The following is a 24,833-nucleotide window of genomic DNA, read 5'->3' on the forward strand; positions in this document are numbered from 1 at the left end:
AATAATTTTACATATCCTTACCTAATACTGGATACAGTGCCGCCTCTTGCCTCGTTGGAAAGTGTAATGATATAACATTTTGCCAGGGGTGAACCAGAACTAACAACGAATCATATAGACTAAAACGATGATGTGCTAAACTAATTCAATCAGGCCCCTGTTCCTGGCTTGAATGGCGGATGACGCCCATATGTCCAACCATCTTTCACCGTACTGGGAGAAATCTAACATACATCTCAGGCTTATCAAAAAAGCCGTAATGTAGTAAGCTCTTCTCTAAATCGAAATCTTGTTCCTCCATCTCAATGACGTCAAACGACCAGAGGACTTTGCTTAGGAACATCTTCGCCTGTGTCCATGCCATTTCTCGGCCCATGCAGATTCTTGGGCCGAGGCTGAATGGGTAGAGGCTCTTAAGGTGGTCATTGGCAAAGGTGGGATCGTATAGTGGATGAGACGCAGGGAGCCACCGTTGGGGCCTGAAGTGGAGTGGTTCATGGAAGTAGCCTGGGTGGCGTGCTAAAGCCCAGATGCAGGACTGTACATGCGTCTTTGACATGAAAATTCAGTAAGTCCTTTAGCCTCAAGTATCACGTAGCTGGCAGTACTTACACCCTTAGGTATGTATTTTCCATCCACCATAGCCCCCGGGCTAATCCGCGGCAGGCCTGTATTGTTGCTTGGAAGCATCCGCAGCGTCTCTTCGATACAGGCGTGAAGGTAGGACAGGGACATCAACGTTGGCCCTTGCACGATGTCCTCGTAGTTCGAGAAACTCTCCCTGATCTCTTTGATTAAGACTCGGTGGGTTTCGTGGTTCGTGAGTAAAAGCACGAGGGTACCGTAGAACAAATCTCCCATGGGCCCCCAGCCGGCAAACATGACTTGTAATGCGACTGACCCAATATGAAGTAGCTCCCTTTTTGTCTTCAGGGTAGGGAGCATCAACTGGTAGGATATAGTCAAAGTAGTCTGGGTGCCCCGTACGACCTCTTTGATCTATTCAAATTATATGTTAGTACTCATATAGTCATCTATTCGAAATAAGGTACCCAAGGGAGTACAGGAGTAAACGAAAGGGTGCCATACCAATACGCCGAAGCACACTATCCGACGTCGCCTTCTCCATCTGGGAGAATAGTGTAATCTTTCCAAAAGGCGCAAACAGGTATTGAAGTGGCTTAATAAGTGGAAAACGCTTGAACACTTGGAGGACGGTCGCGAATGAATTGAAACTGAGCAAGACATCAAGGTTCACTGAGTCTTTCACTGTTCATCAGGTTAGTATACTAAACGAAGGCGTGAATTTATAGGGATGGATGAGGGGGCGACTTTACTATCTCTCATCTGGTGCAACTTCTCATTCCACGCTAAGTCGGCCGCCATATCCATCGCTAGCCAGTTTGTCCATCTCACCAGCGGGACGCCGATAGTCTTGTGGTCGAGATTGATTTCCTTCATTCTGGCCACGAAGTAGTCCATGTGCTCGTGAATGATAGGCTCCAAGGCGCGCAGGAAGCGGCTGTTGAAAGCCGGGGCGATCTGCCGGGCCACATTCCGATGGCGGACGATGTCCTCTTCCCAGATCAAACCGCCGAGATCCTTGCCGCGATTCTGGAAGTTGGTCTTGACGAAATCCTCCATGTTCTTGTGCTGCGGCGAGTAGATGTCCGTGAAGGCCTGTGGCGTGAAGAAGGCTAGCTCATTGGGCGCAATCCGGACGGTCGAGCCATACTTATGCAGGGCCTTCTCGACCGCCCAGGGCCAACGGCCGGAGAACCAATGGTGAGCATACCAAAGGTTGGAAACGGCGGCGAGTCGCGGTCCTGGAAAACGGGAGAGCGGATGAAAATACAGCAGGTAGACGACGCGCGTGGATGCATAAATGGCCAACTGTGTAAAACTGTCAGTTGTGGTAACGTTCACTGCTGCAAAGGGCACATCGGTAGAAGCAAGAGGACACGCACGGTACTAAAGATGGCGGCAGCCAGAGCTGTGGTGCTCATGTCCGAGAATTCCATGCTAATTAGCTCGACTGTCGCTGCAGTTCAGATGATAAGCGAATATTGAAAGCGTTGATCAAATTCCAGGTGAATGTCATATGAGATTGTCCCCATCCAAGTAAAGGCCATTAGGGAGGTGCAGGTGGGATGAAAAAGAAATAATGTTACCTTAGGCAAGGGCAAGACATGGTGTGTGGGGATTCTGTTGGCTGTTGGTTAGGGACACGCATACCTGGAAGTAAGGGGGTGGGGACAAGTTCTAGGCGGGTTCTAGGCATGTCCATCCGCGTATTTAGTGGCCCCTATAGCGGTTATTTCGACCCATCACCCCCTCCCCTTCATCATCAATGTGTGTCTCACATCAGCATGCACTCAGCCTTCTTTTCGTACCACACCATATGCAGGCAAATTTTCAAATAATCCGCGGACATGGTTCATACCAGACTCTGTGCCCTGGGCTCTGGATGCTATAGGATTGCGACATAACCTTCTGCACCCCCTTGTGGCTACTTGAATAGCTTGAAGCCACCTGGGCACGCCGTCTGGAACAGGCCATCAGGGTCATATTTCTTGCTAGCAGCCTGCAGCTTCTGCACATTCTCCTGGCCATATGATCGCAACGCATCCTGGTCGGAGAAGGCATAGTTCCAGTAGATAAAAGGAACCAGTTGGCCTCTATCCTTCGCGTTGCTTTCGATTCGCTTGAGGGCTTTCTGCATGAAGCCGGTCACTCGATCGTCATCCTTCTTGTCTGCCCAGTACGACAATAGTAACAGATTGAGGACAGGTCCCTCGCTGGGGTCGAGACCTAGGACGTTGCCGCCGTTCGCACTCGTCTTCTGGAGCTGCGATATCGGATAGGGCTGTATGGTGTAGGAACACATTAGGCCGGCGGCGTCCTTCACCGGCTCCAGCTCTTCACACCAGATATCGCCGCCCGTGGCCAGTGTATCTACGTCAGCTTTGACGCAGACATTCATGTAGAGGCACCTGAGACAGTCTAGGGTCAGTTTACCAGGACTCATATGTAATGTATATCACGTCTGACGTACCTAATTTTACTCTGCCCAGCTCCGGATTGTTCCGTAGCAGCTTCAAGCAGCGTCTGGATCTTCATGCTGTTCATCTCGGATCTCTGGGGCTGGACGTGCACGAAAGGAGCCAAGACGGCAGGGTCTTTGACAGGCTGAGTGTAGTAGATCTGGTTGAGGCAGATAACATCATTCCCATTGCCAAAGACTTGGGCATAGCCAATGCTAAGCATAAGGTGCGTTTCGACACTGGCTTCCGGCGACATGAGCTCCTTGACAAGCGCGGTCATCTGGTCTCGCCAGCTTGGCTTGAAGTAGAACACCATGCCCGCGTACATGGACTCCTGCTTGAACGTGCTGAAGTCGAAACGGGTAATAATACCTGAGAAATGTGGTTAGCACCGCAGTACTAGAGTGCACCATGGCTACATACCGAGGTTGTTTCCACCGCCACGCAAGGAGATCCAAAGGTCTGGGTTCTCCTGGGCGTTGGCGTTGAGAATCTCCCCAGAGGCGACGACGACCTCAAAGTTGACGACATTGTCGCAAATAAAGCTTTCTCGAGACGAAAAGAATGATAGGCCGCCTAAAACATAGTGAGTCCGGGATCATTACAGTAGATCAAATGAATTGAACGTTACTTACCTTGCGTTGACAAACCCCCGATACCACATGTTGTTGACTTGCCGCCGGTCACGCCCAGTCCATGGGGCTCTAGGTATTGATAGACGGCACCCCAGGACTCACCTGCGGACACCTTGACAATGCCATCCCGGAGTCGGATGCCCGTCAGTGAGCGGAGATCGACGGTGATTCCTCCCTGCACATTTGCGCATCCGGGTAGAGGCTGTCTACCAGCCGCTCTGATGGCGAACTGGACGTTGTCGGCGAAAGGGCGAATCGTGCGTAGAAACACAGCCACCTGCTCTTTGGACTTGGGGAGGAAGATGCAGGCAGGAGTCAGGTCACTCTCAAACCCTGAGAGATAGCTGTTGTTGAGTGATCCGTATTCTTCAGTCAAGTCAGGAGTAACAAAGTGGGCGCTGGGCAGGTTTTGTTTGAGAGCCGCGATGGCTTCTGCTGTCATACCACCCATCGTGGGATGCTCGTGTAGTTTCAAGCTGACTGAAATGGAAAAGTCGCAGGATCCTGAGAGCTCGCTCGTTGATGAGGAAAAAGGTTCTGAAAGTTTTTGCTGTCGGTACAAGAGAGGGGGAAAAGAGCTGGCCAGATCGAAGGCAAAGACCAACGGCCATCTTAAGAGCCTCAGGCACTAACATGTCACCGGCTCATGCAAGGGATGGAATCCGGCGGGCCAATTGGATCTGGGACGGCCGTCTACCTTACGTCACACTCCACACCGTACGTCTCCCATGTATCCGTGTTTATTGGTCGCGCTTCACCTTTTAACAAACTATTATGCCCCTTTTCAGCGTTCCTTTCATATAGGTAAAAGCACATGCAGTTAGCGGTGGTTTAAGCCAGATTTCGCACCTACACTTGAGTTTGCTGTGTGGTTCAGTGTGAACATGGAATTGACGGTAGGAACTTGGTTAGAAATATACATATGGAAGCAAAGGGGCAGGCTGGGCTCGATTTAATGTACGTCCATCCGCGTGTTCAAAGGCCTAGAGAGCTAGCAACAACTTCATACAGGGGTTTCATGGTTGACTGAACACCCTCGGAATTCGTTCATGCTTGACACACTGTAAAATTGTTATCAAATCTGGAGCTCTGAACGACGTCGAGTCTGATGTGCGGTCCAGGGCTAACTAAGGCTTCCACCCCTGATAGTCACAGGATCCAGCTATGACGGAAGAAAGGTATGATACTGCCACAATTTAGAGAATCGACATCCTATGTGTCTTTCCATGTTTCTGTCTGAACCGATCAACCACTAGAATACCACGATTTAAGAATGTGGGAGCCCCCTTTCTATAGTAAGAATCGACCTCCAGTGTAAACAAATATCAGTCTCCTTAGTGTAACTTCTTGTACTACCGAGACTTTATTTTGAATCGAACTGGATAAAGATTTATCACTAAGGTAAACTTGTGGCACACTCTATTTTATCTGATCCGTCGGATTCGTGCGTTGGCTCTGTCTGTTTAAGCTCTGAGTGCTATTGCGACTTTATATGAGCACAATCAAAGAAATAGTTAAAAGTAGTAAAAGAAGCCGACTTGAAATGCTCAAATTGAGGAATGTGAAAATTTCTATAAGGAGATGCTAACTTTGTATCTTCGTTGTGTTGAGTAAATAGAAATAGAGAAACATCCAAGGAAACTATAGAGCCGGCCGTCCACCAGACATAGGAAAAACAAGTATCAGCTGTCCAACAGTCGTGACCTCCTCATCCATTCCTTGCATGTCGCTAGAGACCTTTGCGTAGTACAGGAGTGCTGTTGTGGTCCGAGTGTTTGGCATGTCGTTTGAAATTGTCCAATCTCGGAAATCTGGCGTTGCATTTACTACACTGGTACAATATAGTATCGGGGCCAGGATGAACTTGTCTCATGTGCCGATTGAATTGGGTGTTGATGATCTTCTTGCAACTTTTGCAATAATTTGCCGGCAAGTTGTCCTGTTCTAGGTCAAGGATTTGCTGGCCACCATGAAACGTTACAGGGGCGATGGGCGTCGGTGGGAATTGGCCAGCATTGCCTGTAGCTGGATCGATGACTTCATAGACTGGCAATTTACTCTCTTGCCAGGCCTTGAGGCTGTCATGAGCTGCACTGAGTGAATCCCAGGTCCGATCAGCGTACTGCCTCGGCTCCGAGTGCTCCGGCTCCAAGTCCATCGGTTGCTCGACTAGAACCAGTAGCTGTAAAACCAGGTTCTTGAGTTCGTCGAACCATGACGTAGGCAGCGGAGGCCAGAGGTTGTTGGCGGGCACAGTGGGAGATTGGATTTGGTCAGGAATATCGCTCAAGATGCTGGCAGTGTTCGTAAAGGTAGGAGGATAAGGTGTCTCCTGCTGATCATCGAACAGTGCCAAGACCATTGGGAGGAAACCGGACATGGATAGCCCGGTACTTGGACCATGATGAGTGTGTTGCTGGCCTATGTTGTTGGAGTCTTGGTTGCCATTGACCGTAGGGGGCATTCGGCGCATGCAGCTTGAACTCCATTGGTTCCAGGGGGAAAGGTATGGAACATTGTTGATTGGGTGGTACGTGGTGGCACGAGACAGCCCCTGGAATATTACCAGCGTCAGAGTCGTCCTGACCTTGATGGAAGTAGTTGGGTGTGGGAAAGGACATTGCAACAATCTTAGTAGTGCTGATGGCAGAAGTGAAACCGGTGATGATGATAATGGTGGTTATTTCGATTTGATTTTGAATGACGTGGAGATCCTAGTTCTGGAGTTCGTGAACCGCATGGTAGAGATATATGAACGGGTTTTTATCTTCATGGTGGCCGGCCTGGGCTATAGCCGTTGTTGCTTGAGGTCAGTCTGAGGATATCGCAAATATGCCTTGTCACTTCCACATGTTCCAGGGCCAAACCTCGTGCAAGTATTGCGCCCTCTTGAGGTCAGTACCAAATCTATCTTCCATTGGAGGTCCGAGGGAACTTGGAACATCTGTTACTAAGGTCAGTCGCTAAAACATATTGTTAACTCAACCTAGGTGAGGTTTCGAGGTCAGTGGTTGCCGTGAGTAGATAAGACTCAGGGTGCGTCTGTTGTCATTTGATACCTCGTATGCGACCTCACACTCGTTGTTGCCCCCGACAGTCATACTTTCCATTTACGTCTACTCTCACTAGGCATTTGATCCGTGGCAGTGTAATTGCAATCACCTGGTAGCCCGGGCTTCCAAATCAAGTGGTTGAGGTCATGAGGAACTTCATTGCAAAGACCACAGACAGCTATGGGGGAGATCAAGCCCAAACATAAACAAAAAGAATGCGAGTGACTGTGGAAACGTGACAGAGAATCGGCGCGGAACGGGGCGCTGCGGCCGGTTGTACGTTCTCCAAGGTACCTTGCTCGTCCAATCACATCCTCCAACAATGGCTACCGGTCTATGAGGTTCTTCCATGTCTCGATCGCTTAGGAGCACGTGCAGACCTCCCTTTTGGGGATGCAACTAGTTTTAAGTACAGGCAGCACCTTACATGATGGGTACTCGCCTGTAACTGTGATTAACGTTACTTGCGATTGAACCAAGCAGGTACCCGCTCACGCATGTCAATATACCACTAAGTACATGTTTGAATAGGGCAGTCAGCACTAATCCGTAATTACCTCTCTCGATCCCGCGCGACCTCAACGTCTAGCCGCGGCAGCTATCCCAATAACGGCTAGGTGGGGTGCATGTTCATCCAGAGGCATGCTTCGGCAGCTTGCCACGCTTTACCTCCGTTGGCTGACGCAGCGACATATCCATCATCTTACAGTCCTCCAACGCAATATCATGTCGCATGTGTCCAAATATTGTAATGCGTCTAGAGCGCGGTGAGCTAAAGGGGGCATGAATGAGGTCTTGATTCGCTTTCGTTCCTAGCTGGCTGAGTCCAGATCCCGCCATCAATGCCGGCGATAGGCTCAGTACCCCGCTCTCCTTCCCGATACCTCAAATCGCCCTCCGAAGAGCTGGCATTCGACCAACAGGCCGGCCAGCACACCGTGAGCGATAGTGGATCGAGCTGAGCTAAGCTACTTTTGCGCTGCCGTCGCAGTTAATAGCCCCTGTACACCCTTCGCTCTTTTGCGGGGCATGGGGGTTAGACTGCATCTCCCAAGTGACGTAATCAACAGTTGTTTCGAGAGCTTGTTGACATGGAAGCGTCCTTCGTTTCATTTTGTGAGCTTCTATTCGCCCGGTTACACAAGACGCCTCTTCCCGGGCCCAAGCCACAAAAGTGTCAAGCCACTTCAAGATATGTGTAAGCTAGATTTCCGCATTCTAGCTTGCGCCACCCAGTATGCACTACATATGATACACGCAATTACTCCTCGGATACACTGACCCATCCCTCTTTCTCATTCTGATCCTTGCTCCGTCGAGACCAATCGGGCGCGACATCAATGCCATCCTCTTCCTCCTGGTCGCCCTGCTCCTTGGTCTTGTGCACTGTCGTCGGCTTGTGCTCCGCAGGGCTGTACACGGTGTACAACAGTAACGGGGTGGGCCCCGTATTGATGAACTGGTGCTGCGTGCCGGCCGGCACGATCACAAGGTCGCCGCCTTTCACTTCCTGCTCCTTGCCTGCAATCTGGGCGAGGCCTGTGCCCGAGGTGAAGGTGAGGATCTGGTCGACGGAATGCACCTATACATAGTGATTAGTGACGCATACAGAAAGAAATAGGGGGTTAGGTCGTACCTCGTCGCCAATATCGCCGCCTACTGGTACCGTCATAAGGACCAGCTGGCTGTATAACCCTATGTGAAGCATCCAGTCAGCACGAGAACTATTCCACCGTTTTCCTTTCAGGGGCGGCTGTGATCCGTCGTACCTGTCCACAATACGCGACGGAACTCCGAGGACTTGGAGGGTAGAGCCGTCAGCATGTCTGGGAAGTATTGCATCTCGTTCTTGGGGCGGTCGCTCGAGGGTGTCTTGAAGGAAGCCATCTTGGTGATGCTGAAGGGACGGGGGCTTGGTGTCCGGTTGAGAAGGCAAGCGCCTAGTGAAGATGACGGGGTCGTGGGCTTCAATCTGCAACGAAGGGTGAGTCGCGATAAAAGCAAGGATGCTGAAAGGGACATGATGGAGCGATATCAGGTTACTTTCGTGGGATTCTGGGTGTGTTATGTATGAAAGACGGGAGGTGGGCGAGGTACAATGGAGATACATAGCTTTCCACGAACGACAGCGGCACAGATAGCAACCATTCGTAATGGACAAACTTCAATTGGCAATTTCATTCACAGTTCGAGAGTTATGGCGTCACGGGCTCGTCATACATTATCGTGGCCCCGGCTTTTCAGGATCGACGCAGGGATGTGTATTTTGAGTTCACGAATAGTGGCACGATATGGCGGGGCAATACGATTGTCTACACTGCTAACACCGTACCGAAGTTCAAAGCCCTTGTGCCAAGATGCATAGCGAGCTAGTCACCAGTATAAAGGAAAAATGGCCGAGGAGTGACAGAATGTCTCAAGATATTTGCGTTGACAGTCACCGTTGTCATGATGTACAATATCATCAAGATGAACTGACGTCGGAAAGTGGATCTGGTGGGCTCGGTCAGCGGACGCTTATTTCAACTACCGTGCTGGGGTCCAGTTTGTTTCGAAGATCGGACGAACGTTAAAACGTAAATTTGACGAACTCTTGGCTTTATTACGTTAAGAAAGTTGGTTCAAACCAATAGTCAACGCCGCCCATATTAGACAGCACAGGACCGCTCCTCATATCTCCTGGCCCTCCAACTCCTTCTGAGTCCACTCCCACACCTTGACGCCCAACTCCTCATCCAACATGAGGCCCGACGGCTCCGGGCGGTATCCAACCGGCTCGTAGTGTGCCCCGCTGACAACGTCGGCGTCAGGCGCCGTGGCGGCCCAGAGCTGGTTCAGGACGCCCTCAGCCACGGGCCGGACCACCTTGGGCACGACCGTTTTCTGAAGGTGGGCCATCTGCTCGTCGCCGGGCGCGCGGGAGAAGAGTTGTGTCGCCACTTCGCCCGGATCAACGGACAAGATGATAACTCGCTCATTCCCGTCGAACTGCTTGGCCGCTTGCGCCGCGTACAGCATGTTGGCTGTCTTGCTCTGGATATAGCGGTTGACGGGCGTGACGTCGCCGCCCAAGGGGTCCTTGAGCGTCTCGAACTGGATCTTTTTCTCGGGTGACGCGTACTTCCACGCCGATGAGGCCATGCTCACGATTCGGGCAGGGGAGCCTGTGGTGATCGCCGTCTGCAAGAGCAGCGGACTTAGTAGCTTCAGCAGCAGGGCGTGGCCGATGTGGTTGGTGCCCATCTGGATCTCGTAGCCCTCGGCTGTGGCCTGGGGCGGGCAACCCATAACTGATGCGACGGCACTGTTAATATGAGTCGCGTCATTGGTGAGCTATGGGGACGACAACTTACGTCCAGCATTCAACATCAGGATGTCGAGCCTCGGTGACGAGTCCAACACTGTCCTGGCCGCTTGCTTGATCGAGGCAAAGGAGCTCAAATCCATCTCTAGGAAAGACACGTTCGCACTTGGGACTTGTTTCTGAACCTCGGAAACCGCTTTAGTGCCCTTCTCCGGGCTACGCGCAGCCATGTAGATCATGGCAGGGCCATGTTTAGCCAGCTCTAGGGACGCCTCCTTGCCCAGGCCGCTGTTGGCGCCGGTAATAAGAATAACCTTTCCCTCCAGCGAGTGGATATCAGTGGCTGGGTTGAACTGGATGCCTTTGGAAGTCGACATGATGAACTAGTTCAGTGATCTGGCTGTGCAGAGGTGTGAAGATGTGGTAGACAATGAGAGATGATGAGGAATTCGAAACCTAGAGACACAGGACAAGCGGCTATTACTTATATGGCACATAATACAAACATCGGACACGGGGATAAGATTAGAACCCGTTAGCCGTCGTGGTGTCCTACAAGGTTGTTGAGCACTAGTATAGTAGCCCCTGGCCGACCCTCATGTGGATCTCCTGCGCCAATGAGACGTGACCGTTTCCGACACAGCCAATCAGAATACGACATTTCCGAAGCATCGTATGGTGGACCTGTTCCTATATTTCGGCAAAAGTTTATGTACTTCACCTCAGCAGAAGTCAATTACTTGGTAGGGTCACAAAAGCCTGCAGTCTGTTTTTTGATGGCCAATCAATTTTATTTGCTGTTGTTCGGTCTCAATCTAAATGAAAGTGTATCGTAGTAAGTACGTTACTGACAAACGCGCGATCGTCTTCTTTAGCTATTCGCATCCAATCCCAGATATCATCACTCAATGATTCTCAGTGTCTGTGAGCTAATCGTCTCTCATCTCTTCAACTTGCGTTATGGCGAATGGCCATTAGATCCCAGGCGCCGTCCTCATCAGGCTTCTAGCTTAGTTCTGGCAGCCGATAACAGCTTCCTGTTAAATACCAAAATATACCGAGTCAGCCCATAACAATCCCAAAATCTCGCGCGACGGAATGGGAAAGGGCCGTTCAACTTACGCAGCACTTGCGCTTGTCGGTGCCGGGAACACCGCCGCAGTCGATCGGGCGCTGGAGGCCGCAAGCCTCGCTCTTGGGCTTTCGCTATAGTGCAGGAGAGAGAGTCTCTGGTTAGTCTTGGAATGTTTCTCAAAGAGTAACTCCATCACTGGGGTGTTCATAGAGAGCACCGTAGGGGGTACACAAGTGTGATATGGGAAAGGGGGCTCGGGGGTGCTCTTACGATGCAGTCGGCGGTAGAGCCAGTGACGGCGAGGCCTACAACGACCATAAGGAGCTTGGAGAACTGCATGTTGGATATTTAGGTTGGAAGGGTGGTTTTTGGTTTATATGGGTGATTGCGTGTTTGAGTCTTTGTAGCTGGTACTGTGTGATGCTTGGTGTCTGGTGCTGAATTTGGGAAAGAACTTGGGAATTTGCACCTCTATATATACTTGGTCATGATGTATTACTTTTCGTTTCCCAATATTTAGACGTGCTATTAAGAGGTGTCCCACAGATGGGAATGAGTGGTATGCCGTCCCCAGGCCACGCATTGGTCGTCATCAGGTCGCCGATGTTTTCACGAGAGTGTGTTGTCCTGCAGTTGAACCTCTCATGCCTCAGAAGCACGTACATTCTATACGCTCAATACGGGCTTATGCGATCTTGTGCTGATGTGTTGATGTGCGTATGGGACATCATCTAATTGGAGGGATTCGCACGAGTTGCTTCTTGTTTTCCTCATAACGATATGGGAGAAACAAAACAAGCATTGGTGGGTCCTGATTCGCAAGGTTCACCCCTCCCCCGAGCCCTACAATCCCACAAGATCTTTTTCACTTCGGGACCGAGTGAGGGGCGATATAGATGGATCTTGCATATTGGTTCTAGTTGGGTTTAATTTCCGTACACCACTAACTGGAGAGACTGGCATTGTAGAAGCCAGGGGCCGTGGTGGTGGCTATCAGCTTGTCGAGTCTAGATGCGCTATACTGATTGTGTGATAGGTATAATAGACCAAAGGACAATGCATATATCCCGACCTACTTATGCATACCGCTGCCTCCAACCCCTGATTGGTCTTCCCTAGCTTGATGCAACATCCACGTCAACCCATTGCTGAAACCCACTACTTGGAATGACTTGATGTGTCATACTCGTGAGCCAATGCTTCGAATGGCAGATTATTTTGGGGTTGCTTTTGGCATAGCTCAAGGCAAGTACCCATGAATGGAGGCGCCGTTGGAGAGAGAATCGGAGATATGATCTAGATCGTACAGGGCTGGCCAACCATACCGCCTTTCCCGGGAGCAACTACTGGTCCCGGGGACCTGGAATCCTTCGGCCGGGCTTTACTCCTGGGAGCATAAGCAAGTTCCGGCGTTTTATTGGTCGACAGCCCCTCACTGAAGCCCGAAGAGCGATATGCTGTTACCCCAACCGACAGGGGCCATTGCGCCACTGGTGGAGTTCACATGTCAAGCTTTTTACTTCTTTCTTTTTTGAGCATTTTAGCCTATATTTGGTAGGTCCCTTGAAACAAGCTTTGCTATAATACGACTTCTCACAGCCACTGCTCGCGGAGGAGACACCATGCACACTAATTGGGCCGCTGCCGGATATTCGTTTTGCCACATTCTCTTCTTCCTTGAAAACACCCCCTGGCTGCTAGCCATCATATAGCATAGTAAGCACTTGCTTCGGCCCATGACGACGGCAAAAGGTGCCATGTCATATTAACTGATCGGTCTTGTTGCCCGATCAGTTACTACCCGACGAGAGAGGCGGCAAGCATGACCAAGCCCCCAAAGCTGTCCATGCCCGAAAACCACTCTTCCCAGTCCGCCTTCTGCCTGGAGGGAACACCGCTGCCATACGCTGCCACTTCGTTCCCATAAGTTTGGCGGATCTTGATGAGGTCGCCGTTCACTGCCATCCCATAGTCTGTCTGTGCCCCTAGATCCCTCTCGATCTCCGTCATCCACTTGGTAGCGGTGTCCGCTTCCCAGAGTTGCTTCCTTGCTGGCAGTGTCGGCAGGATCAGGCCGTCGGCCTCTAGGTCGCACATAGTCGCCGGCTCGAACACTACTACCATGTTCACGATTTGGTAGAGGACGCATAACCTGTCGTGAAAAGCAGTCAGTAATGAGGTATATGCGTATGGTGGCGTGGAAGCTTACCGTCGACCTGATTCGACAAACATCCAATGTCTCCATGTGGATTCTGGGCTTGTAGCGCTAACAGCAGAATCCTGTCCGAAGTTTGCCCTATTTAGTTCCACAGACATGGCCTTTACGAATGTAGTTAGTATATATGAACATAGTAAGGACCTTGCAACCGCGCATCAGACTTACGATGACGGTCATGGTTAGCATTGCATCAATGTCCCCTTCTTCTGCCTCTTCATCACCAAATCGTATTATGATGTACATCGAGAGAGCCTGTAGAGCAGCAACGATCTCCACATAGCCCAGCTTGGATGGCTTAAGTCGGGTAAAAGTCAGCAACACGTATCCAACGGTCTTTTGGAAAGGGAGCCCTGCTAGTACCGCCAACTTACGTCTTTGCTCAGACGCTCACACTCTTGGCGTACGTTCCTCCAGAACAATTTGCGGCTCCCGGGGAGCCCGGAGTTGTGTAGGTGCATGAGGCTTATGCAGTTGTGTAGCGACTCGGAACCGGTGTCGGAAGACGCCATCTGCTGGTGGATAAAGGGCGGCAGCGCGTTGTCCCGCATCATCATGAGTGGGTACGACTTGAGGGTGTGATAGATGAGCGTGGCGACCCGCTGCGCTCCCGTCTTGATCTTCGCCCGCCGGATGATGGATCGATTGTTGTTGCTTGGCGATCGAGGTATCGTCAGTATATTGTGTATAGAAACAGCTCTCGGCGTGGGAAACGACAAGTTTGATTGGAATGCGGTGGACGAAAACGTAAATGGCGTGGTTTTTGATGCGAATGACTGGGAAGCCGCCTCGTAGACACCAGGCGATGGCGTGAAGGGTTCGAAGAGCCCAACATCCTTGCTAGGGGCCCAGTTGAATTCTGCTTCCCCGAGGCTCCCAGTTGCTGCGTCTAGTGCTGCGATAAAATCATCGTTATTGATGATGTTGTTGATTCCACCATCGTTGTTATCGGCTTCTTGCGTCCCCGTGTCTGCGGGCAAAGGGTTTATCTTGGAGAGAGAGTCCGTCACACCTGGCGATGAGCTAGATAGAGAACTGGTTTCTTGTTGTGAGCTGTCTTGGATCTTTCCCCTCGGGCCTTGGGCTGGATATTGGCAGTCGATACCCTTGTTCAGACATCGTGAACATCCCGGTCGCTTCCTGTCACATCGCGCCTTAGCGCTAACACAAACTGAGCATGACTTCGCTCTTGAGATCCTATCGCCGGGCTTTCGCGTCCGGCAGTAGTACCCGTGTCTCTTCAGGCTGGATGCTGGAGGCAGAGGGTGGTTAGTGAGAAACCGAGAAACATGGCAGGGGGTGGAATGCTGCACTGGTCGCCAAGCCGGCGCAAATCAGCCGCCATCAACCGGGGGACGCGACGACTCACGGTTATCAAACGGCTTGTTGCATTGCGGGCAACGCATAACCGATTGTGAAATATTGCGGCCCTCCATCATTTCCATGTTCACGTCAGGTTCAATCGATAAATAGACTCGGTACAGTTTTGCTCCAGATCTTGCGCGGCACGGTTGTGAAATCAAAACGACATATTCACGTGGCCTCCGGAATTGGTAAGCACTAAATCGCCAACATTTGTCAGCTCCAAAACGAGGTTAGTGGGGATTTGGTACAAAGTTGTCCGGTAGCTCCAGAACAAAAAGGGGCAAGTGGAACATTTTCACAAAATTGTCCGAAGCCGTGTGATAATCAATCAACGAACGATGAACTGACTACAGGAGAACTTTTGAAGTCGGAGTTGTTTTGAAGTATTGAAGTTTTGTAATGCAACATGGAATTGTCAATTGCAGCACGATATCTAACCCGGGGCAGATATAAAAGCCATGGCCAACGAGCAGACATTTGCAAATATGAACTACAACAGATAACGGCTTACCCTATATCGAGCATTCCACACAATAATTAGACTCAACTTAGACATTTTGAATCATCTAAGTCTAGAGTATTGAAATTGACATCGCCGAAATTCACCATGGCCGAACACCGCTTCCCCGTCCCCACCAAGATCTACCATGACACCGGCTACCCCACCATCTCGGCCACCCGCCCCGAGAACTCGGCCAACGGCAAGACCGTCGTCATCACCGGCGGTGGCTCCGGCATCGGCTCCGAGACCGCCCGCTTCTTTGCCGCCGCCGGCGCAGCCCGAATCCTACTTCTGGGCCGCCGCCCCGGCCCCTCGCCGAAACCAAGACGTCCATCGAATCGACGTATCCCGATACAGCTGTCACCATCACCCCGACCGACGTGACCGACAAAGCGCAAGTAGACGCAGCATTCGCGGACTTCGTCAAACAAACCCCCGGCCAGAAGAAGATCGACGTGCTCATCAGCAACGCCGCCTTCACGGGCCCCCTCGAGGGCGTCGCCGACGTGGACCCGACCGCCTTCCTCGCGGGCATACAAACAAACGTGGGCGGCGCCCTGCATGTAGCGCAGGCGTTCCTGCGGCACGCGGCGGCCGATGCCGTCGTGGTCAACGTCTCGTCGTCGGCGGCACACCTCGGCTTCGCCGACGCCTTCGTGTCGTACAGCGTGGCCAAGCTCGCGGCGTACCGCGTCTGGGACACCGTCGCCTTTGCCAACCCCGAGAAGCGCGTCTATCACATCCAGCCGGGCGTCGTGGACACGGATATGAACCGCGAGGTGGGCGGGGTCAAGGCTATGGGGTTCGAAGATCACGGTAAGTCGCTCTTTGACTCTGTCTACATTTACTCTGCTTTGCACAAGTTGGGTCAACACGAGAGAGAGTGGTTTTTGAATACGATCACTAACAGGCTTGCAACCGAAACAGTCTCCCTGCCCGCCGGCTTCATGCTTTGGCTTGCCAGTCCCGAGGCCGCCTTCTTGAAGGGCAAGTTCCTCTGGTCTAACTGGGATGTTGACGAGCTGAAGACCCGCGCCAAGGAGATAGAAGAGAGTCAGGAGTTCAACGTACAAGTCGTTGGGTGGCCATTTGGAAAGAGTATGGACCTTAAGATGACTGATGATGCCGCGGGTTTCTGGAACAACTAAGCAAGACTGGCCAATTATTTGTGGTTTCCGGATTTTCTCTTTGTTATCTATTACAGTTCCTTTATCTATCTAATAGACTTTCATTCCACTTATCTAACCCCTCTACCCATGAAGTGCACGGGGCTCGTGATACGAACATTGTGAACTTAACCCCGGTTTCCAGAAGAAACATCCAAACCTTCCCTCGACGGATAATGGCCAACTGACGGGGATATCATGAAGTCAGCAGCTTCCTAGATACCATTCCCATCAAGTGCCCTCCCTATTCATTGGGAGAAAGAATCCAAGTACTTGATGCACGTAGCGCACTCGCCCACGCAGCCAATGTACATGTCAGGTCGAACAACAACCGCGAAACTGTCATCAGGACCAACCACCTCAGTCAGCCAGAACTTGACTCTCCAGAAGAAGGCACTGAAGTCAATCCCATCGAAGTCGATGGTGTGTGTAGGAAAAGCCCCTGTTCGCAGCAACATGATGATGTCGAGAGCATAGCCTGTTCCCAGGCCGTAAGGAGGGATCTGGATTTGCTGATCGCCGACGAGGAACAGTATGAAACGTCCATAGCCCACAGTGCTGTAGAGTCTCTTCCGGGTTGCCGAGTTGCAGATTTCGAACGAGGGGTTCGGCGATCCAAAACTAATGTCAGGGCATCGTTCTCCAGCTCTCCAGATACCAATACGGGATTCAACGACTAGGGGAGACTCGATGCCAGTATATGAAACGCCCATGCCTAGAGAAAGAATTGGATTAATCAGTTTCCCGTCGCATTGAAATCGGCAGTGTTGCTGGGATGACTTACCAGTGATGTAACCAGCGTTCTTTGCAATGGTTGCCACATATCGCTCAGCGCCGTGACGAGTGTCACGGACGAGTTGTGCAGCCAATCCAATTGCACCTTGGGCAATGGTTCGGCGCTCGAGCGCATACGAGGTCATCAAGGTCTCGGCATTCTTAGTGCTTTTGCAAGCCAGGGCTAATCGCCAGACCAAGCCGAAGGCGTCAGCAATGCCGGTGTTCAGGCCTTGGGCGCCATTGATGGAGTGGACATGGGCAGCGTCGCCGGCCAGGGCAATACGTCCCTTTCCCTGCTTGGACACGAAACTGGAGGCAAGGCGCTCTCTGACTGTTAAAACGTCCAAGGTCAGCATTATCTCTTGTATCTTGGAATGGAATAACAGCTAAACGCCCACACTGGGATCTCTCGTAACTTACCCTCGAAGTTGCTGAACCACTCCGTATGTACGAAGTCAACTTGGTACGGGGCCATATGCTCTCGGATCGTGGCTTCGGCATTGGCTTGCGTAATCTCTTGGCCTTCCAGAAGTCGGACGTAGAATCGGGCAAGATTCCTCTCTCTGGGCACCCACAGCACGCGGGATTCCCCGTGCAGCTGGAAAGAGATAATCTCCTTACAGACTGGGAAATCGGTAGACAGGAGGGTGTCTATGACAGTCCAATTCATACCAGGCTCGGTACCCTCGAATCCGATCTTGAGTGACTTGCGTACCAATGAATGAGCGCCGTCAGCACCAATTGCGAACTTGGCTCTGGTAGTGATCTTGTCGAAAGTCAGGTTACCGGTCTCGGTCTCCGCATAGCTGATGACGGTGACGCCGTCGTCATCTTCCTCGATTTCCATGGCCACTTCGTTCCGTCGAACCATGGGGAACCCTTTGGTAATTCTGTAGGACGGCAGCTGGCTCATAAGAACCTTCTCGACCTCCGGTTGTCCGACCATCAAGAAACACTTGTGGTGGCAGTGTTGGAGGCTGGTCCACCAGTTGCTTTGCCTGGACTTGAATCCTCCATCGGCAAAGGTCGAGCTTGCTGTGGCAGGTTCACATAAACGTTAGCTAGTATCCAAAGCGAATTCTGTGAAACAGAATGGAAATATGATCCAACTACTCACTATCACACTCGATCCCTTTGGAGCGAAGCTCTTTGAGGGTGCCGGCGATCTCAAGGTACTGCTGGGTTCTGGCATTGAGTCCATCGGCTCTACCGAAGTCAAGCGTTGCAGGTTTCTCGTCTGGCGTGTATCAGCATCGAAAATAACGAGTGAAGTGATGATGGGGAGGTTGTTGAAGTACATACCAATCACAGAAACGGTCAGTCCCAGCTGTCTGGCAAGTACAGCACACAGTAGTCCCGTTGGTCCACCTGTTATCAAGGCATTAGTAACGCGACTTTGGACTTGTGATGGATCGTTTGATGGAATCAGAAAATTCAGCTTACCGCCAATAATGACGATGTCCACATCGATGATAACAGCATTCATGGTTATGGGTTTGCCGATTCAAGGTGGTGTTGTGCCCCGCGGTCTGCGTGGTGTGGTGAGCTGTGATGATGAAAAAGGAAAGTCTTGAAGTTGAGCTCGTTCTAGTTTTGGTCGAACTTGTACTATTTATGAGAAGTGTCTCCGACACGTTCAGGGAAGCAGTGAATTCAGCTGGTCAGTTTGCTCTGCGGGTGAAGCCTCAGCAATGGGAGGCTCCGCTTATATATGCGTACTTCATTCTCAGCTACAAACACAATTCAATTGAAAACAACATTCAATTGTTCTAGAAAACTTCCGAGAACTCATGACGAATTCCTCCATGTCATTCTGTGAGCATCAGCGATCGTGGGTGTGACGAGTTGGCGACTATGAAGGCTTGGTGATCTTGCATAACTGTCATTCACTTTCTGAATCTTCACGGATCGTGGGATACGCAAATACGTATATCAGTTTCAATTATGTACACAACTCACTCCTTCCCCGCGAAGTATCTAAAATGACGTAAGTACGAGAGAACATGTATGATGAAAGTTGTGATCTGGAGCTCATGATCCAGGGTATCAAGGAAAGGGGGCCCGAAAGGGGGCCGATAGAAAGATTGGAATGACGACACTCTGAGAGAAGACGACAAAGAGACAGTAAGAAGAAAGCATGGAGCTGGCACTTCCCCAATTAAAGGAAAACAGAAGTATCAAGCTGTCCCAACTGATATTTATATACAAATTTAGTTGTACATAGAGCAACTATATCGGACACATGACAGACCTCCTTGAATTTGTCACAGCGGCTACTGTACAGTAAAATTGACGATGAGTAAAGCAACAAACATGAAAACGAGATTATTAGTTCAGGGCACGTAAGAATTCATGTGTCTTGATGCAAAATCGCTCTTGGCAGCCTGTCTCTTTCGTGCGGATGCGCGCGGACCTGCCAGCAGTAATTATATACGAGCATTGCATGAAATCCAGACCTTGGCAGTCAACCCACCACGTATCTTCGTCTACATCGTACCATTGTGTTTAATCATTTGTTAATATTACTGTTCTAGAAGGGCTTGGAAAGGGTTTCTTTTCAATTAACATTACAGATCGTGGGGCCCCGATCAGGGTTTCGTTACAGTCTAGCTTACCAACCCTACCCCTCGCCATAGCTCGTTACCTCAGGCGCTTCTTTACTGCTGACCACCGGGTGTCGCATTTGCTTACGAAAAGACAGTTGCCGATTACTTGAACACCGCATTGTGGCTGACCAACGTGACAGTAACCCCTCTTATCCCCGAGACGCGGCGTACAACCGGTGCCGCCAATGCCCGAGCACCCGCGAGGGCGGCATGACTCTGTGTTCCGTCATATTCTGCTCCATTCGACTTTGCTTGCAACTACAAAGGCGATTGAAATGGGCAATCTATAAAGAAGACATAGTATTGCCAGTCACGAGCAATTAATATTATCATCACCACAGAGCCTTTACAAGCAACATTGTATCGATCGTCTACACCCTCACATTCTGAATAGTCACACCGTCAAACGACAAACACGTCTAATCTCCCCACTTTCCAAAATGTCTACCAGGAGCAGCAACACCGCCCTGAAGCCTGTCACCCCGACAGCGCTATGCCACGTCGTCCTGGTCACGACCAAGGCCAACTTCGAGAAGATGATTACCTTCTACATGACGGCACTGAACGCGACCATCAGCCACCGCACCGACACCCTCTGCTTCCTGACCTACGACCACGAGCACCACCGCATCGCCCTGGCCGCCGACGAGAACGCGCTGCCTAAGGACCCGGCCAAGCCGCAGGCGGGCATGCACCACGTCGCCTTCGGCTTCCCGACGCTGACCGACCTCGCCGACGCCTACGAGTACCGCGCCGCGGCGCCGGGCGGCGGCATCAAGCCTTACTGGTGCGTCAACCACGGCGTCACCATGAGCATGTACTACACCGACCCGGACGGCAACCGCATCGAGTTCCAGGTCGACCTCTTCGACACGGCCGAAGAGGCCAATGCCTACATGGCCAGCTCGGCCTTCGCAGAGAACCCGATCGGGGTTGAGTTTGATCCCGATGAGTTTGTGCGACGCGTGCGCTCGGGTGACGAGGATGAGGCGGCGATTAAGGCGCGACCTGATATTGGAAAGCGAAACACTATCGTGCTCGGGTAAAAACAATGGATATCACCCTTCTGATATCTGTATCTCGCTCTTCACGGTACTGTTCACTTTATGAGAATGCAACCGTGGGATTGGTTATGCACTAGAGCAGTAGCTTGGGAAGGAATGTCTTTTCTATGTATTCACAGTGCGTGTCGAATCAGGTTCAAATACCAACTTATTTATCTCATCAGTCTCATTTGATCCAAGCTGCCTATCTCTACACTCAACCTATATGCTACAAGCGGAATTGTGACAGTTTGAATATGTTGTGGGACGCATTACCCCATGTGCCGAAAACGTAGCCTCACATGCCGAAAGAACTCCTCGTGCAACACACCACATACGCAACGACCTTCCTTGCATCCACCCCTTCATATCATCTTTTTCACAGCTTATCGCAATTCTCACCACACCATGGTGTTGATTGGATTGTGGTGCTCAAGGCCATGCGGGGTCGATGCGTTGCAACAATGTCAGCAGCACCAGGCTGGGGCCTACAGCCACCATCCCAGGAGACCTAAAACTTACAAAACAAAGGTTTCACTACTCTCCAGGGGACACCAGGAGAATCTAAATAACCAACCATCATAGCTGGGAGTGCTATCTCATTCACCGACGTTATACCAAGCTGATCTCAATGGCTTCGAGCAATAATCCTGGCCCACCGTTAAGGGTCCTCTCGTTGGGTAAGTAACTAATATTCGGGCTCAGTACGCTGTCTAACAGTTCAAGATGGGGGTGGGATCCGTGGGAAGTCCAGTCTCCTAATCCTCGAGAATATCATGGAGCGCATTCGTGAATCGAAAGGCCTTGACCTAGTCCCCAGGCCATGCGAATACTTCGACCTCATCGGTGGCACGAGCACAGGAGGGTATGCCTTCCCCTTCACCAGTCTAATTTACCTGCTAACAGGCCGACCAGCATCATTGCGATTATGCTGGGGAGACTAGGAATGACAGTCCACGAATGCATAGAAGCGTACGATCATGTTGGCCGAGCCGCCTTCACCCCAAAACGGACGCTATTCCCGATCGCCCAGCCGAGAGGCGCCTTTTCTGCCACAGCCCTCGAGTTTGCTATCAAACAAGTCATTCGGAAGCACTGCACAGAACCCATTTGTGCAACGGAGCGAAGGCAGGGTCGGGAAACTACCCGAACCTGCATCCATGAGGATCTAAAGTTGCGCGACGCAACATGCACGAAGACGTACGTTATTGCATTGTACTAGGCGATGGTACCAGAGCAGGCATTAATAACCTCTAGCAGTGTTGTCCTAGCGATCACGAAGGCGGACATTGACTCAGAAGCCACTCTCCTCACGACTTACGACTCCTCTACGTCCTTCAAAGACTGTACAATCTGGGAAGTTGCCCGTGCAACTTCGGCCGCGACGACGTTCTTTAAATCCATCGAACTTGGCCGAGACAAGATTGAATTCATCGACGCCGGATTCGGATATAACAACCCATGCGAAATTCTTATCAACGAAGCCGAGAAACAATTTCCCGACCGCAGACGATTACACGTATTGAGTATTGGCACAGGGCTCGGTGACGTCGTCAGCATCCGGGACTCACGAGTTTCCATTTTGAAGGCTCTGAAGAGTATGGCGTCAAGTTCAACAGCAGTAGCACACAGACTGGGCACTCGATATATCGACAGGGGGACATACTATAGATTCAATGTGGAGCGCGGCTTGGATGACATCACGCTGTCAGACTGGCAACTGACAAGCACGATAGCGGCACATACGCACAACTACTTGCGAGAGAACGAACGGGCAATTCGAAAATTCGTTGACGGTCTCGATGCGTACGTCCAAAACACCAGCGATGATACCCAGAGAGCTCTAGCCCGAGTGGAGAGGATAGCCTCCATCCAAGCAGCCGAGATGACCAACAACGATAAACAGGAATTGGAGACCTATCATAGGATTCTAAAACCCGGAACAAGGCTTTCAGACTTAAGCACGGCCACTCAAAGGAGAGCAATACCTTATACAATCCCATTTCCATCAAACCCAAGATTCTTTGGCAGGGAAAAGCTACTGCAACAGCTACACATCATCCTGAAACTTAGGGATCCCACGTCAGGGTTTGCTTCGGTACAGCTTCATGGCTTGGGAGGTGTTGGAAAGACCCAGACAGCACTGGAATTTGTCTATCGGCACCACTACTCGGTGGATGCAGTATTCTGGGTTTTGGCAGAGAACAGCTCATCGCTAGCCAATTGCTTCTCCGAATTTGCCACGAGTGTCCTGAAGCTATCAGGAGCGCAGCGTGACAATCCACTCAAGAATCGAGGGCTAGTACTGGACTGGCTGCAGAAAACAGGTCGGTATTGATGCCACAGAAAGATTCAACAAAATCCGATTTGTTGATTGGTTCTGATTGGTGTACAGATTTGAGCTGGCTGATCGTATTCGACAATGTGGATTCAAGCGAGACTTTGATGCCGTACTGGCCAGTCTCCGACAAAGGGGCAGTAATTGTCACTACGAGGAAACACAACGTGGCTCGCCACCTGGTAGGTACAGCCATCGCAGTCGAGACCTTCTCGCCTGAGGATGGAGCAGAGTTCCTGATGTCTATACTCGATGACGAGAGTTCATCCGAATCGCAGAGGAGTCATGCGATGGAGGTCTCGAATATCCTTGGGGGGTCACGCCCTGGCTCTTAACCAAATGGCAGCTTTCATGTTGAGTCGCTCCATGAAGATCGAGAAGTTCCTCAGGCTTTACCTCCAAAGGCCCGACCGCTTTCACACGCAACACAAGGATGGCTATTCGGCTTTCGGCTACACTATGGGTATTGATACTGTATGGGATATCTCGTTCAATGCCCTGAGCGGCGACTCCAAGACACTGTTGGGTATTTGCGCCTTCCTGTCACCTGATAAGATTCTCAGGTCCCTGTTTGTTGCCCAAGACGACCAGCTTCCATCTAATCTGTTGTTCTGTCAAGATGATCTCAGGTATGTAACGTTCGCAAAGATCTTCCCTGCATTCAATTCAGTGGTATGGCTGACGCGCAGACTAATGTAGTCTCGATGATGCTATCGAACCCTTGTTGGAGTTGGGTTTAGCTGAAAAGGATACACGGGATGAAAGCTTGCGACTTCACCGGCTTGTGCAGTCAGAATATCTATTCAGATCATCGACTACGGACAGACAGACGAGCTTCGAATGCGTTAGCTGGCTGCTGAAAAAGGAGTTCTCGACCATCCAGGCGCGACGCCTGCGATACTGGCCGCTGTTCCCCAAATACCTGCAGCATTTACTGCGCCTCGTTGAGAACTATCAAACGTGGATGTCGACTCCAGACGCTCTGAGGCCGACTTTCGAATTCTGCGACATCCTCATGGAGTTTTGCTGGTAGGCTTGGCGTCATGCAAGATCCCACGTTTTATCACAGACAAAGACTGATTCATTTGCAGGGGTGTGATATTGACGTTCCATGGCACCCATATACCATCAATACGTGCATTGGCTTTCGAACTAATAGATAACCCAGCCATAGGACCACAAAGCGCCTGGGCTCTGGGCTATTTCAAGCCAAGGCTAATGAATTTAGCGGGTGTTGAATGTTACTATAAAGGAGAGTTTACCAGAGCCACCGAGTACTACACAAAAGCTCTGGATCTCCGATACCAATACGCTGGTAACAACAAACGATATTTGGCTAATTCCCACCACAACGTTTCTGAATCGTACGCATCCCGCTGCATGTGGCAACAAGCGACTGACCATGCCTCGAAAGGACTCGCGATCTGTGACCAATATCATTCTACTGGCGATGACCCGCGATGGAGAGATTCCAAAATTCTTCTACACCGTAATCTTGCCGACGTTTGGAGTCTGCAGGGCCGCAAAGACGAAGCCATGGAGAGTCTGAATTTCATACTAAGAGAATCAGAGGTTCAAAATGATGGGGACAGCATTGTCACGTTAGTTTCTCGTCGAGCACCCTTCCCCTTTCCTCCCTTCGCACCTGCTGCCCCATAATGGGGCAATAGGGACATCTAACATGTTTCTTGTTCCAGAGCGTATTTGATT

General features: G+C 50.9%; 11 protein-coding genes across 11 annotated transcripts; 3 read left to right on the plus strand and 8 right to left on the minus strand.

The window, feature by feature from the left end:
* Positions 1-205: 205 nt before the first annotated feature.
* Positions 206-2,021, minus strand: PG998_010103 (uncharacterized protein; the record flags this gene model as incomplete). The annotated part of the gene is made up of 5 exons (XM_066876919.1): positions 206-538; positions 613-999; positions 1,106-1,269; positions 1,338-1,928; positions 1,973-2,021. The coding sequence occupies 5 exons, from the start codon at positions 2,019-2,021 to the stop codon at positions 206-208; spliced, it is 1,524 nt and encodes a 507-aa protein (XP_066729075.1).
* A 488-nt stretch (positions 2,022-2,509) lies between these two features.
* Positions 2,510-4,130, minus strand: PG998_010104 (uncharacterized protein; the record flags this gene model as incomplete). The annotated part of the gene is made up of 4 exons (XM_066876920.1): positions 2,510-2,993; positions 3,056-3,416; positions 3,468-3,620; positions 3,680-4,130. 4 exons carry the CDS (start codon positions 4,128-4,130, stop codon positions 2,510-2,512), a joined length of 1,449 nt encoding a protein of 482 aa, XP_066729076.1.
* A 1,278-nt stretch (positions 4,131-5,408) lies between these two features.
* PG998_010105 (uncharacterized protein) lies at positions 5,409-6,152 on the minus strand (the record flags this gene model as incomplete). The annotated part of the gene is made up of 1 exon (XM_066876921.1): positions 5,409-6,152. The coding sequence occupies one exon, from the start codon at positions 6,150-6,152 to the stop codon at positions 5,409-5,411; it is 744 nt and encodes a 247-aa protein (XP_066729077.1).
* Positions 6,153-7,993: 1,841 nt separating this feature from the next.
* Positions 7,994-8,619, minus strand: PG998_010106 (uncharacterized protein; the record flags this gene model as incomplete). The annotated part of the gene is made up of 3 exons (XM_066876922.1): positions 7,994-8,314; positions 8,369-8,427; positions 8,502-8,619. The coding sequence occupies 3 exons, from the start codon at positions 8,617-8,619 to the stop codon at positions 7,994-7,996; spliced, it is 498 nt and encodes a 165-aa protein (XP_066729078.1).
* Positions 8,620-9,402: 783 nt separating this feature from the next.
* PG998_010107 (alcohol dehydrogenase Bli-4) lies at positions 9,403-10,413 on the minus strand (the record flags this gene model as incomplete). The annotated part of the gene is made up of 2 exons (XM_066876923.1): positions 9,403-10,022; positions 10,086-10,413. The coding sequence occupies 2 exons, from the start codon at positions 10,411-10,413 to the stop codon at positions 9,403-9,405; spliced, it is 948 nt and encodes a 315-aa protein (XP_066729079.1).
* Positions 10,414-11,046: 633 nt separating this feature from the next.
* Positions 11,047-11,450, minus strand: PG998_010108 (uncharacterized protein; the record flags this gene model as incomplete). Its single annotated transcript, XM_066876924.1, has 3 exons — positions 11,047-11,073; positions 11,159-11,242; positions 11,382-11,450. The coding sequence occupies 3 exons, from the start codon at positions 11,448-11,450 to the stop codon at positions 11,047-11,049; spliced, it is 180 nt and encodes a 59-aa protein (XP_066729080.1).
* A 1,458-nt stretch (positions 11,451-12,908) lies between these two features.
* PG998_010109 (uncharacterized protein) lies at positions 12,909-14,445 on the minus strand (the record flags this gene model as incomplete). The annotated part of the gene is made up of 5 exons (XM_066876925.1): positions 12,909-13,263; positions 13,321-13,430; positions 13,495-13,623; positions 13,701-14,361; positions 14,432-14,445. 5 exons carry the CDS (start codon positions 14,443-14,445, stop codon positions 12,909-12,911), a joined length of 1,269 nt encoding a protein of 422 aa, XP_066729081.1.
* Positions 14,446-15,298: 853 nt separating this feature from the next.
* PG998_010110 (short chain dehydrogenase reductase) lies at positions 15,299-16,341 on the plus strand (the record flags this gene model as incomplete). The annotated part of the gene is made up of 3 exons (XM_066876926.1): positions 15,299-15,521; positions 15,596-16,009; positions 16,121-16,341. The coding sequence occupies 3 exons, from the start codon at positions 15,299-15,301 to the stop codon at positions 16,339-16,341; spliced, it is 858 nt and encodes a 285-aa protein (XP_066729082.1).
* Positions 16,342-16,607: 266 nt separating this feature from the next.
* PG998_010111 (FAD monooxygenase) lies at positions 16,608-18,622 on the minus strand (the record flags this gene model as incomplete). The annotated part of the gene is made up of 6 exons (XM_066876927.1): positions 16,608-17,074; positions 17,144-17,467; positions 17,557-18,171; positions 18,254-18,373; positions 18,439-18,504; positions 18,580-18,622. The coding sequence occupies 6 exons, from the start codon at positions 18,620-18,622 to the stop codon at positions 16,608-16,610; spliced, it is 1,635 nt and encodes a 544-aa protein (XP_066729083.1).
* A 1,560-nt stretch (positions 18,623-20,182) lies between these two features.
* PG998_010112 (Glyoxalase/Bleomycin resistance protein/Dihydroxybiphenyl dioxygenase) lies at positions 20,183-20,788 on the plus strand (the record flags this gene model as incomplete). The annotated part of the gene is made up of 1 exon (XM_066876928.1): positions 20,183-20,788. One exon carries the CDS (start codon positions 20,183-20,185, stop codon positions 20,786-20,788), a length of 606 nt encoding a protein of 201 aa, XP_066729084.1.
* Positions 20,789-21,371: 583 nt separating this feature from the next.
* PG998_010113 (acyl transferase/acyl hydrolase/lysophospholipase) lies at positions 21,372-24,156 on the plus strand (the record flags this gene model as incomplete). The annotated part of the gene is made up of 7 exons (XM_066876929.1): positions 21,372-21,465; positions 21,512-21,650; positions 21,692-21,985; positions 22,046-23,112; positions 23,181-23,405; positions 23,470-23,752; positions 23,823-24,156. Coding segments are annotated over 7 exons (2,436 nt in total), but the record flags the coding sequence as incomplete, so codon positions are not given.
* Positions 24,157-24,833: the final 677 nt, after the last annotated feature.

This window comes from Apiospora kogelbergensis (genome assembly GCF_038363985.1).
Source record: "Apiospora kogelbergensis strain CBS 113332 chromosome Unknown utg000006l_segment0_segment0, whole genome shotgun sequence".
Taxonomy (NCBI): domain Eukaryota; kingdom Fungi; phylum Ascomycota; class Sordariomycetes; order Amphisphaeriales; family Apiosporaceae; genus Apiospora; species Apiospora kogelbergensis.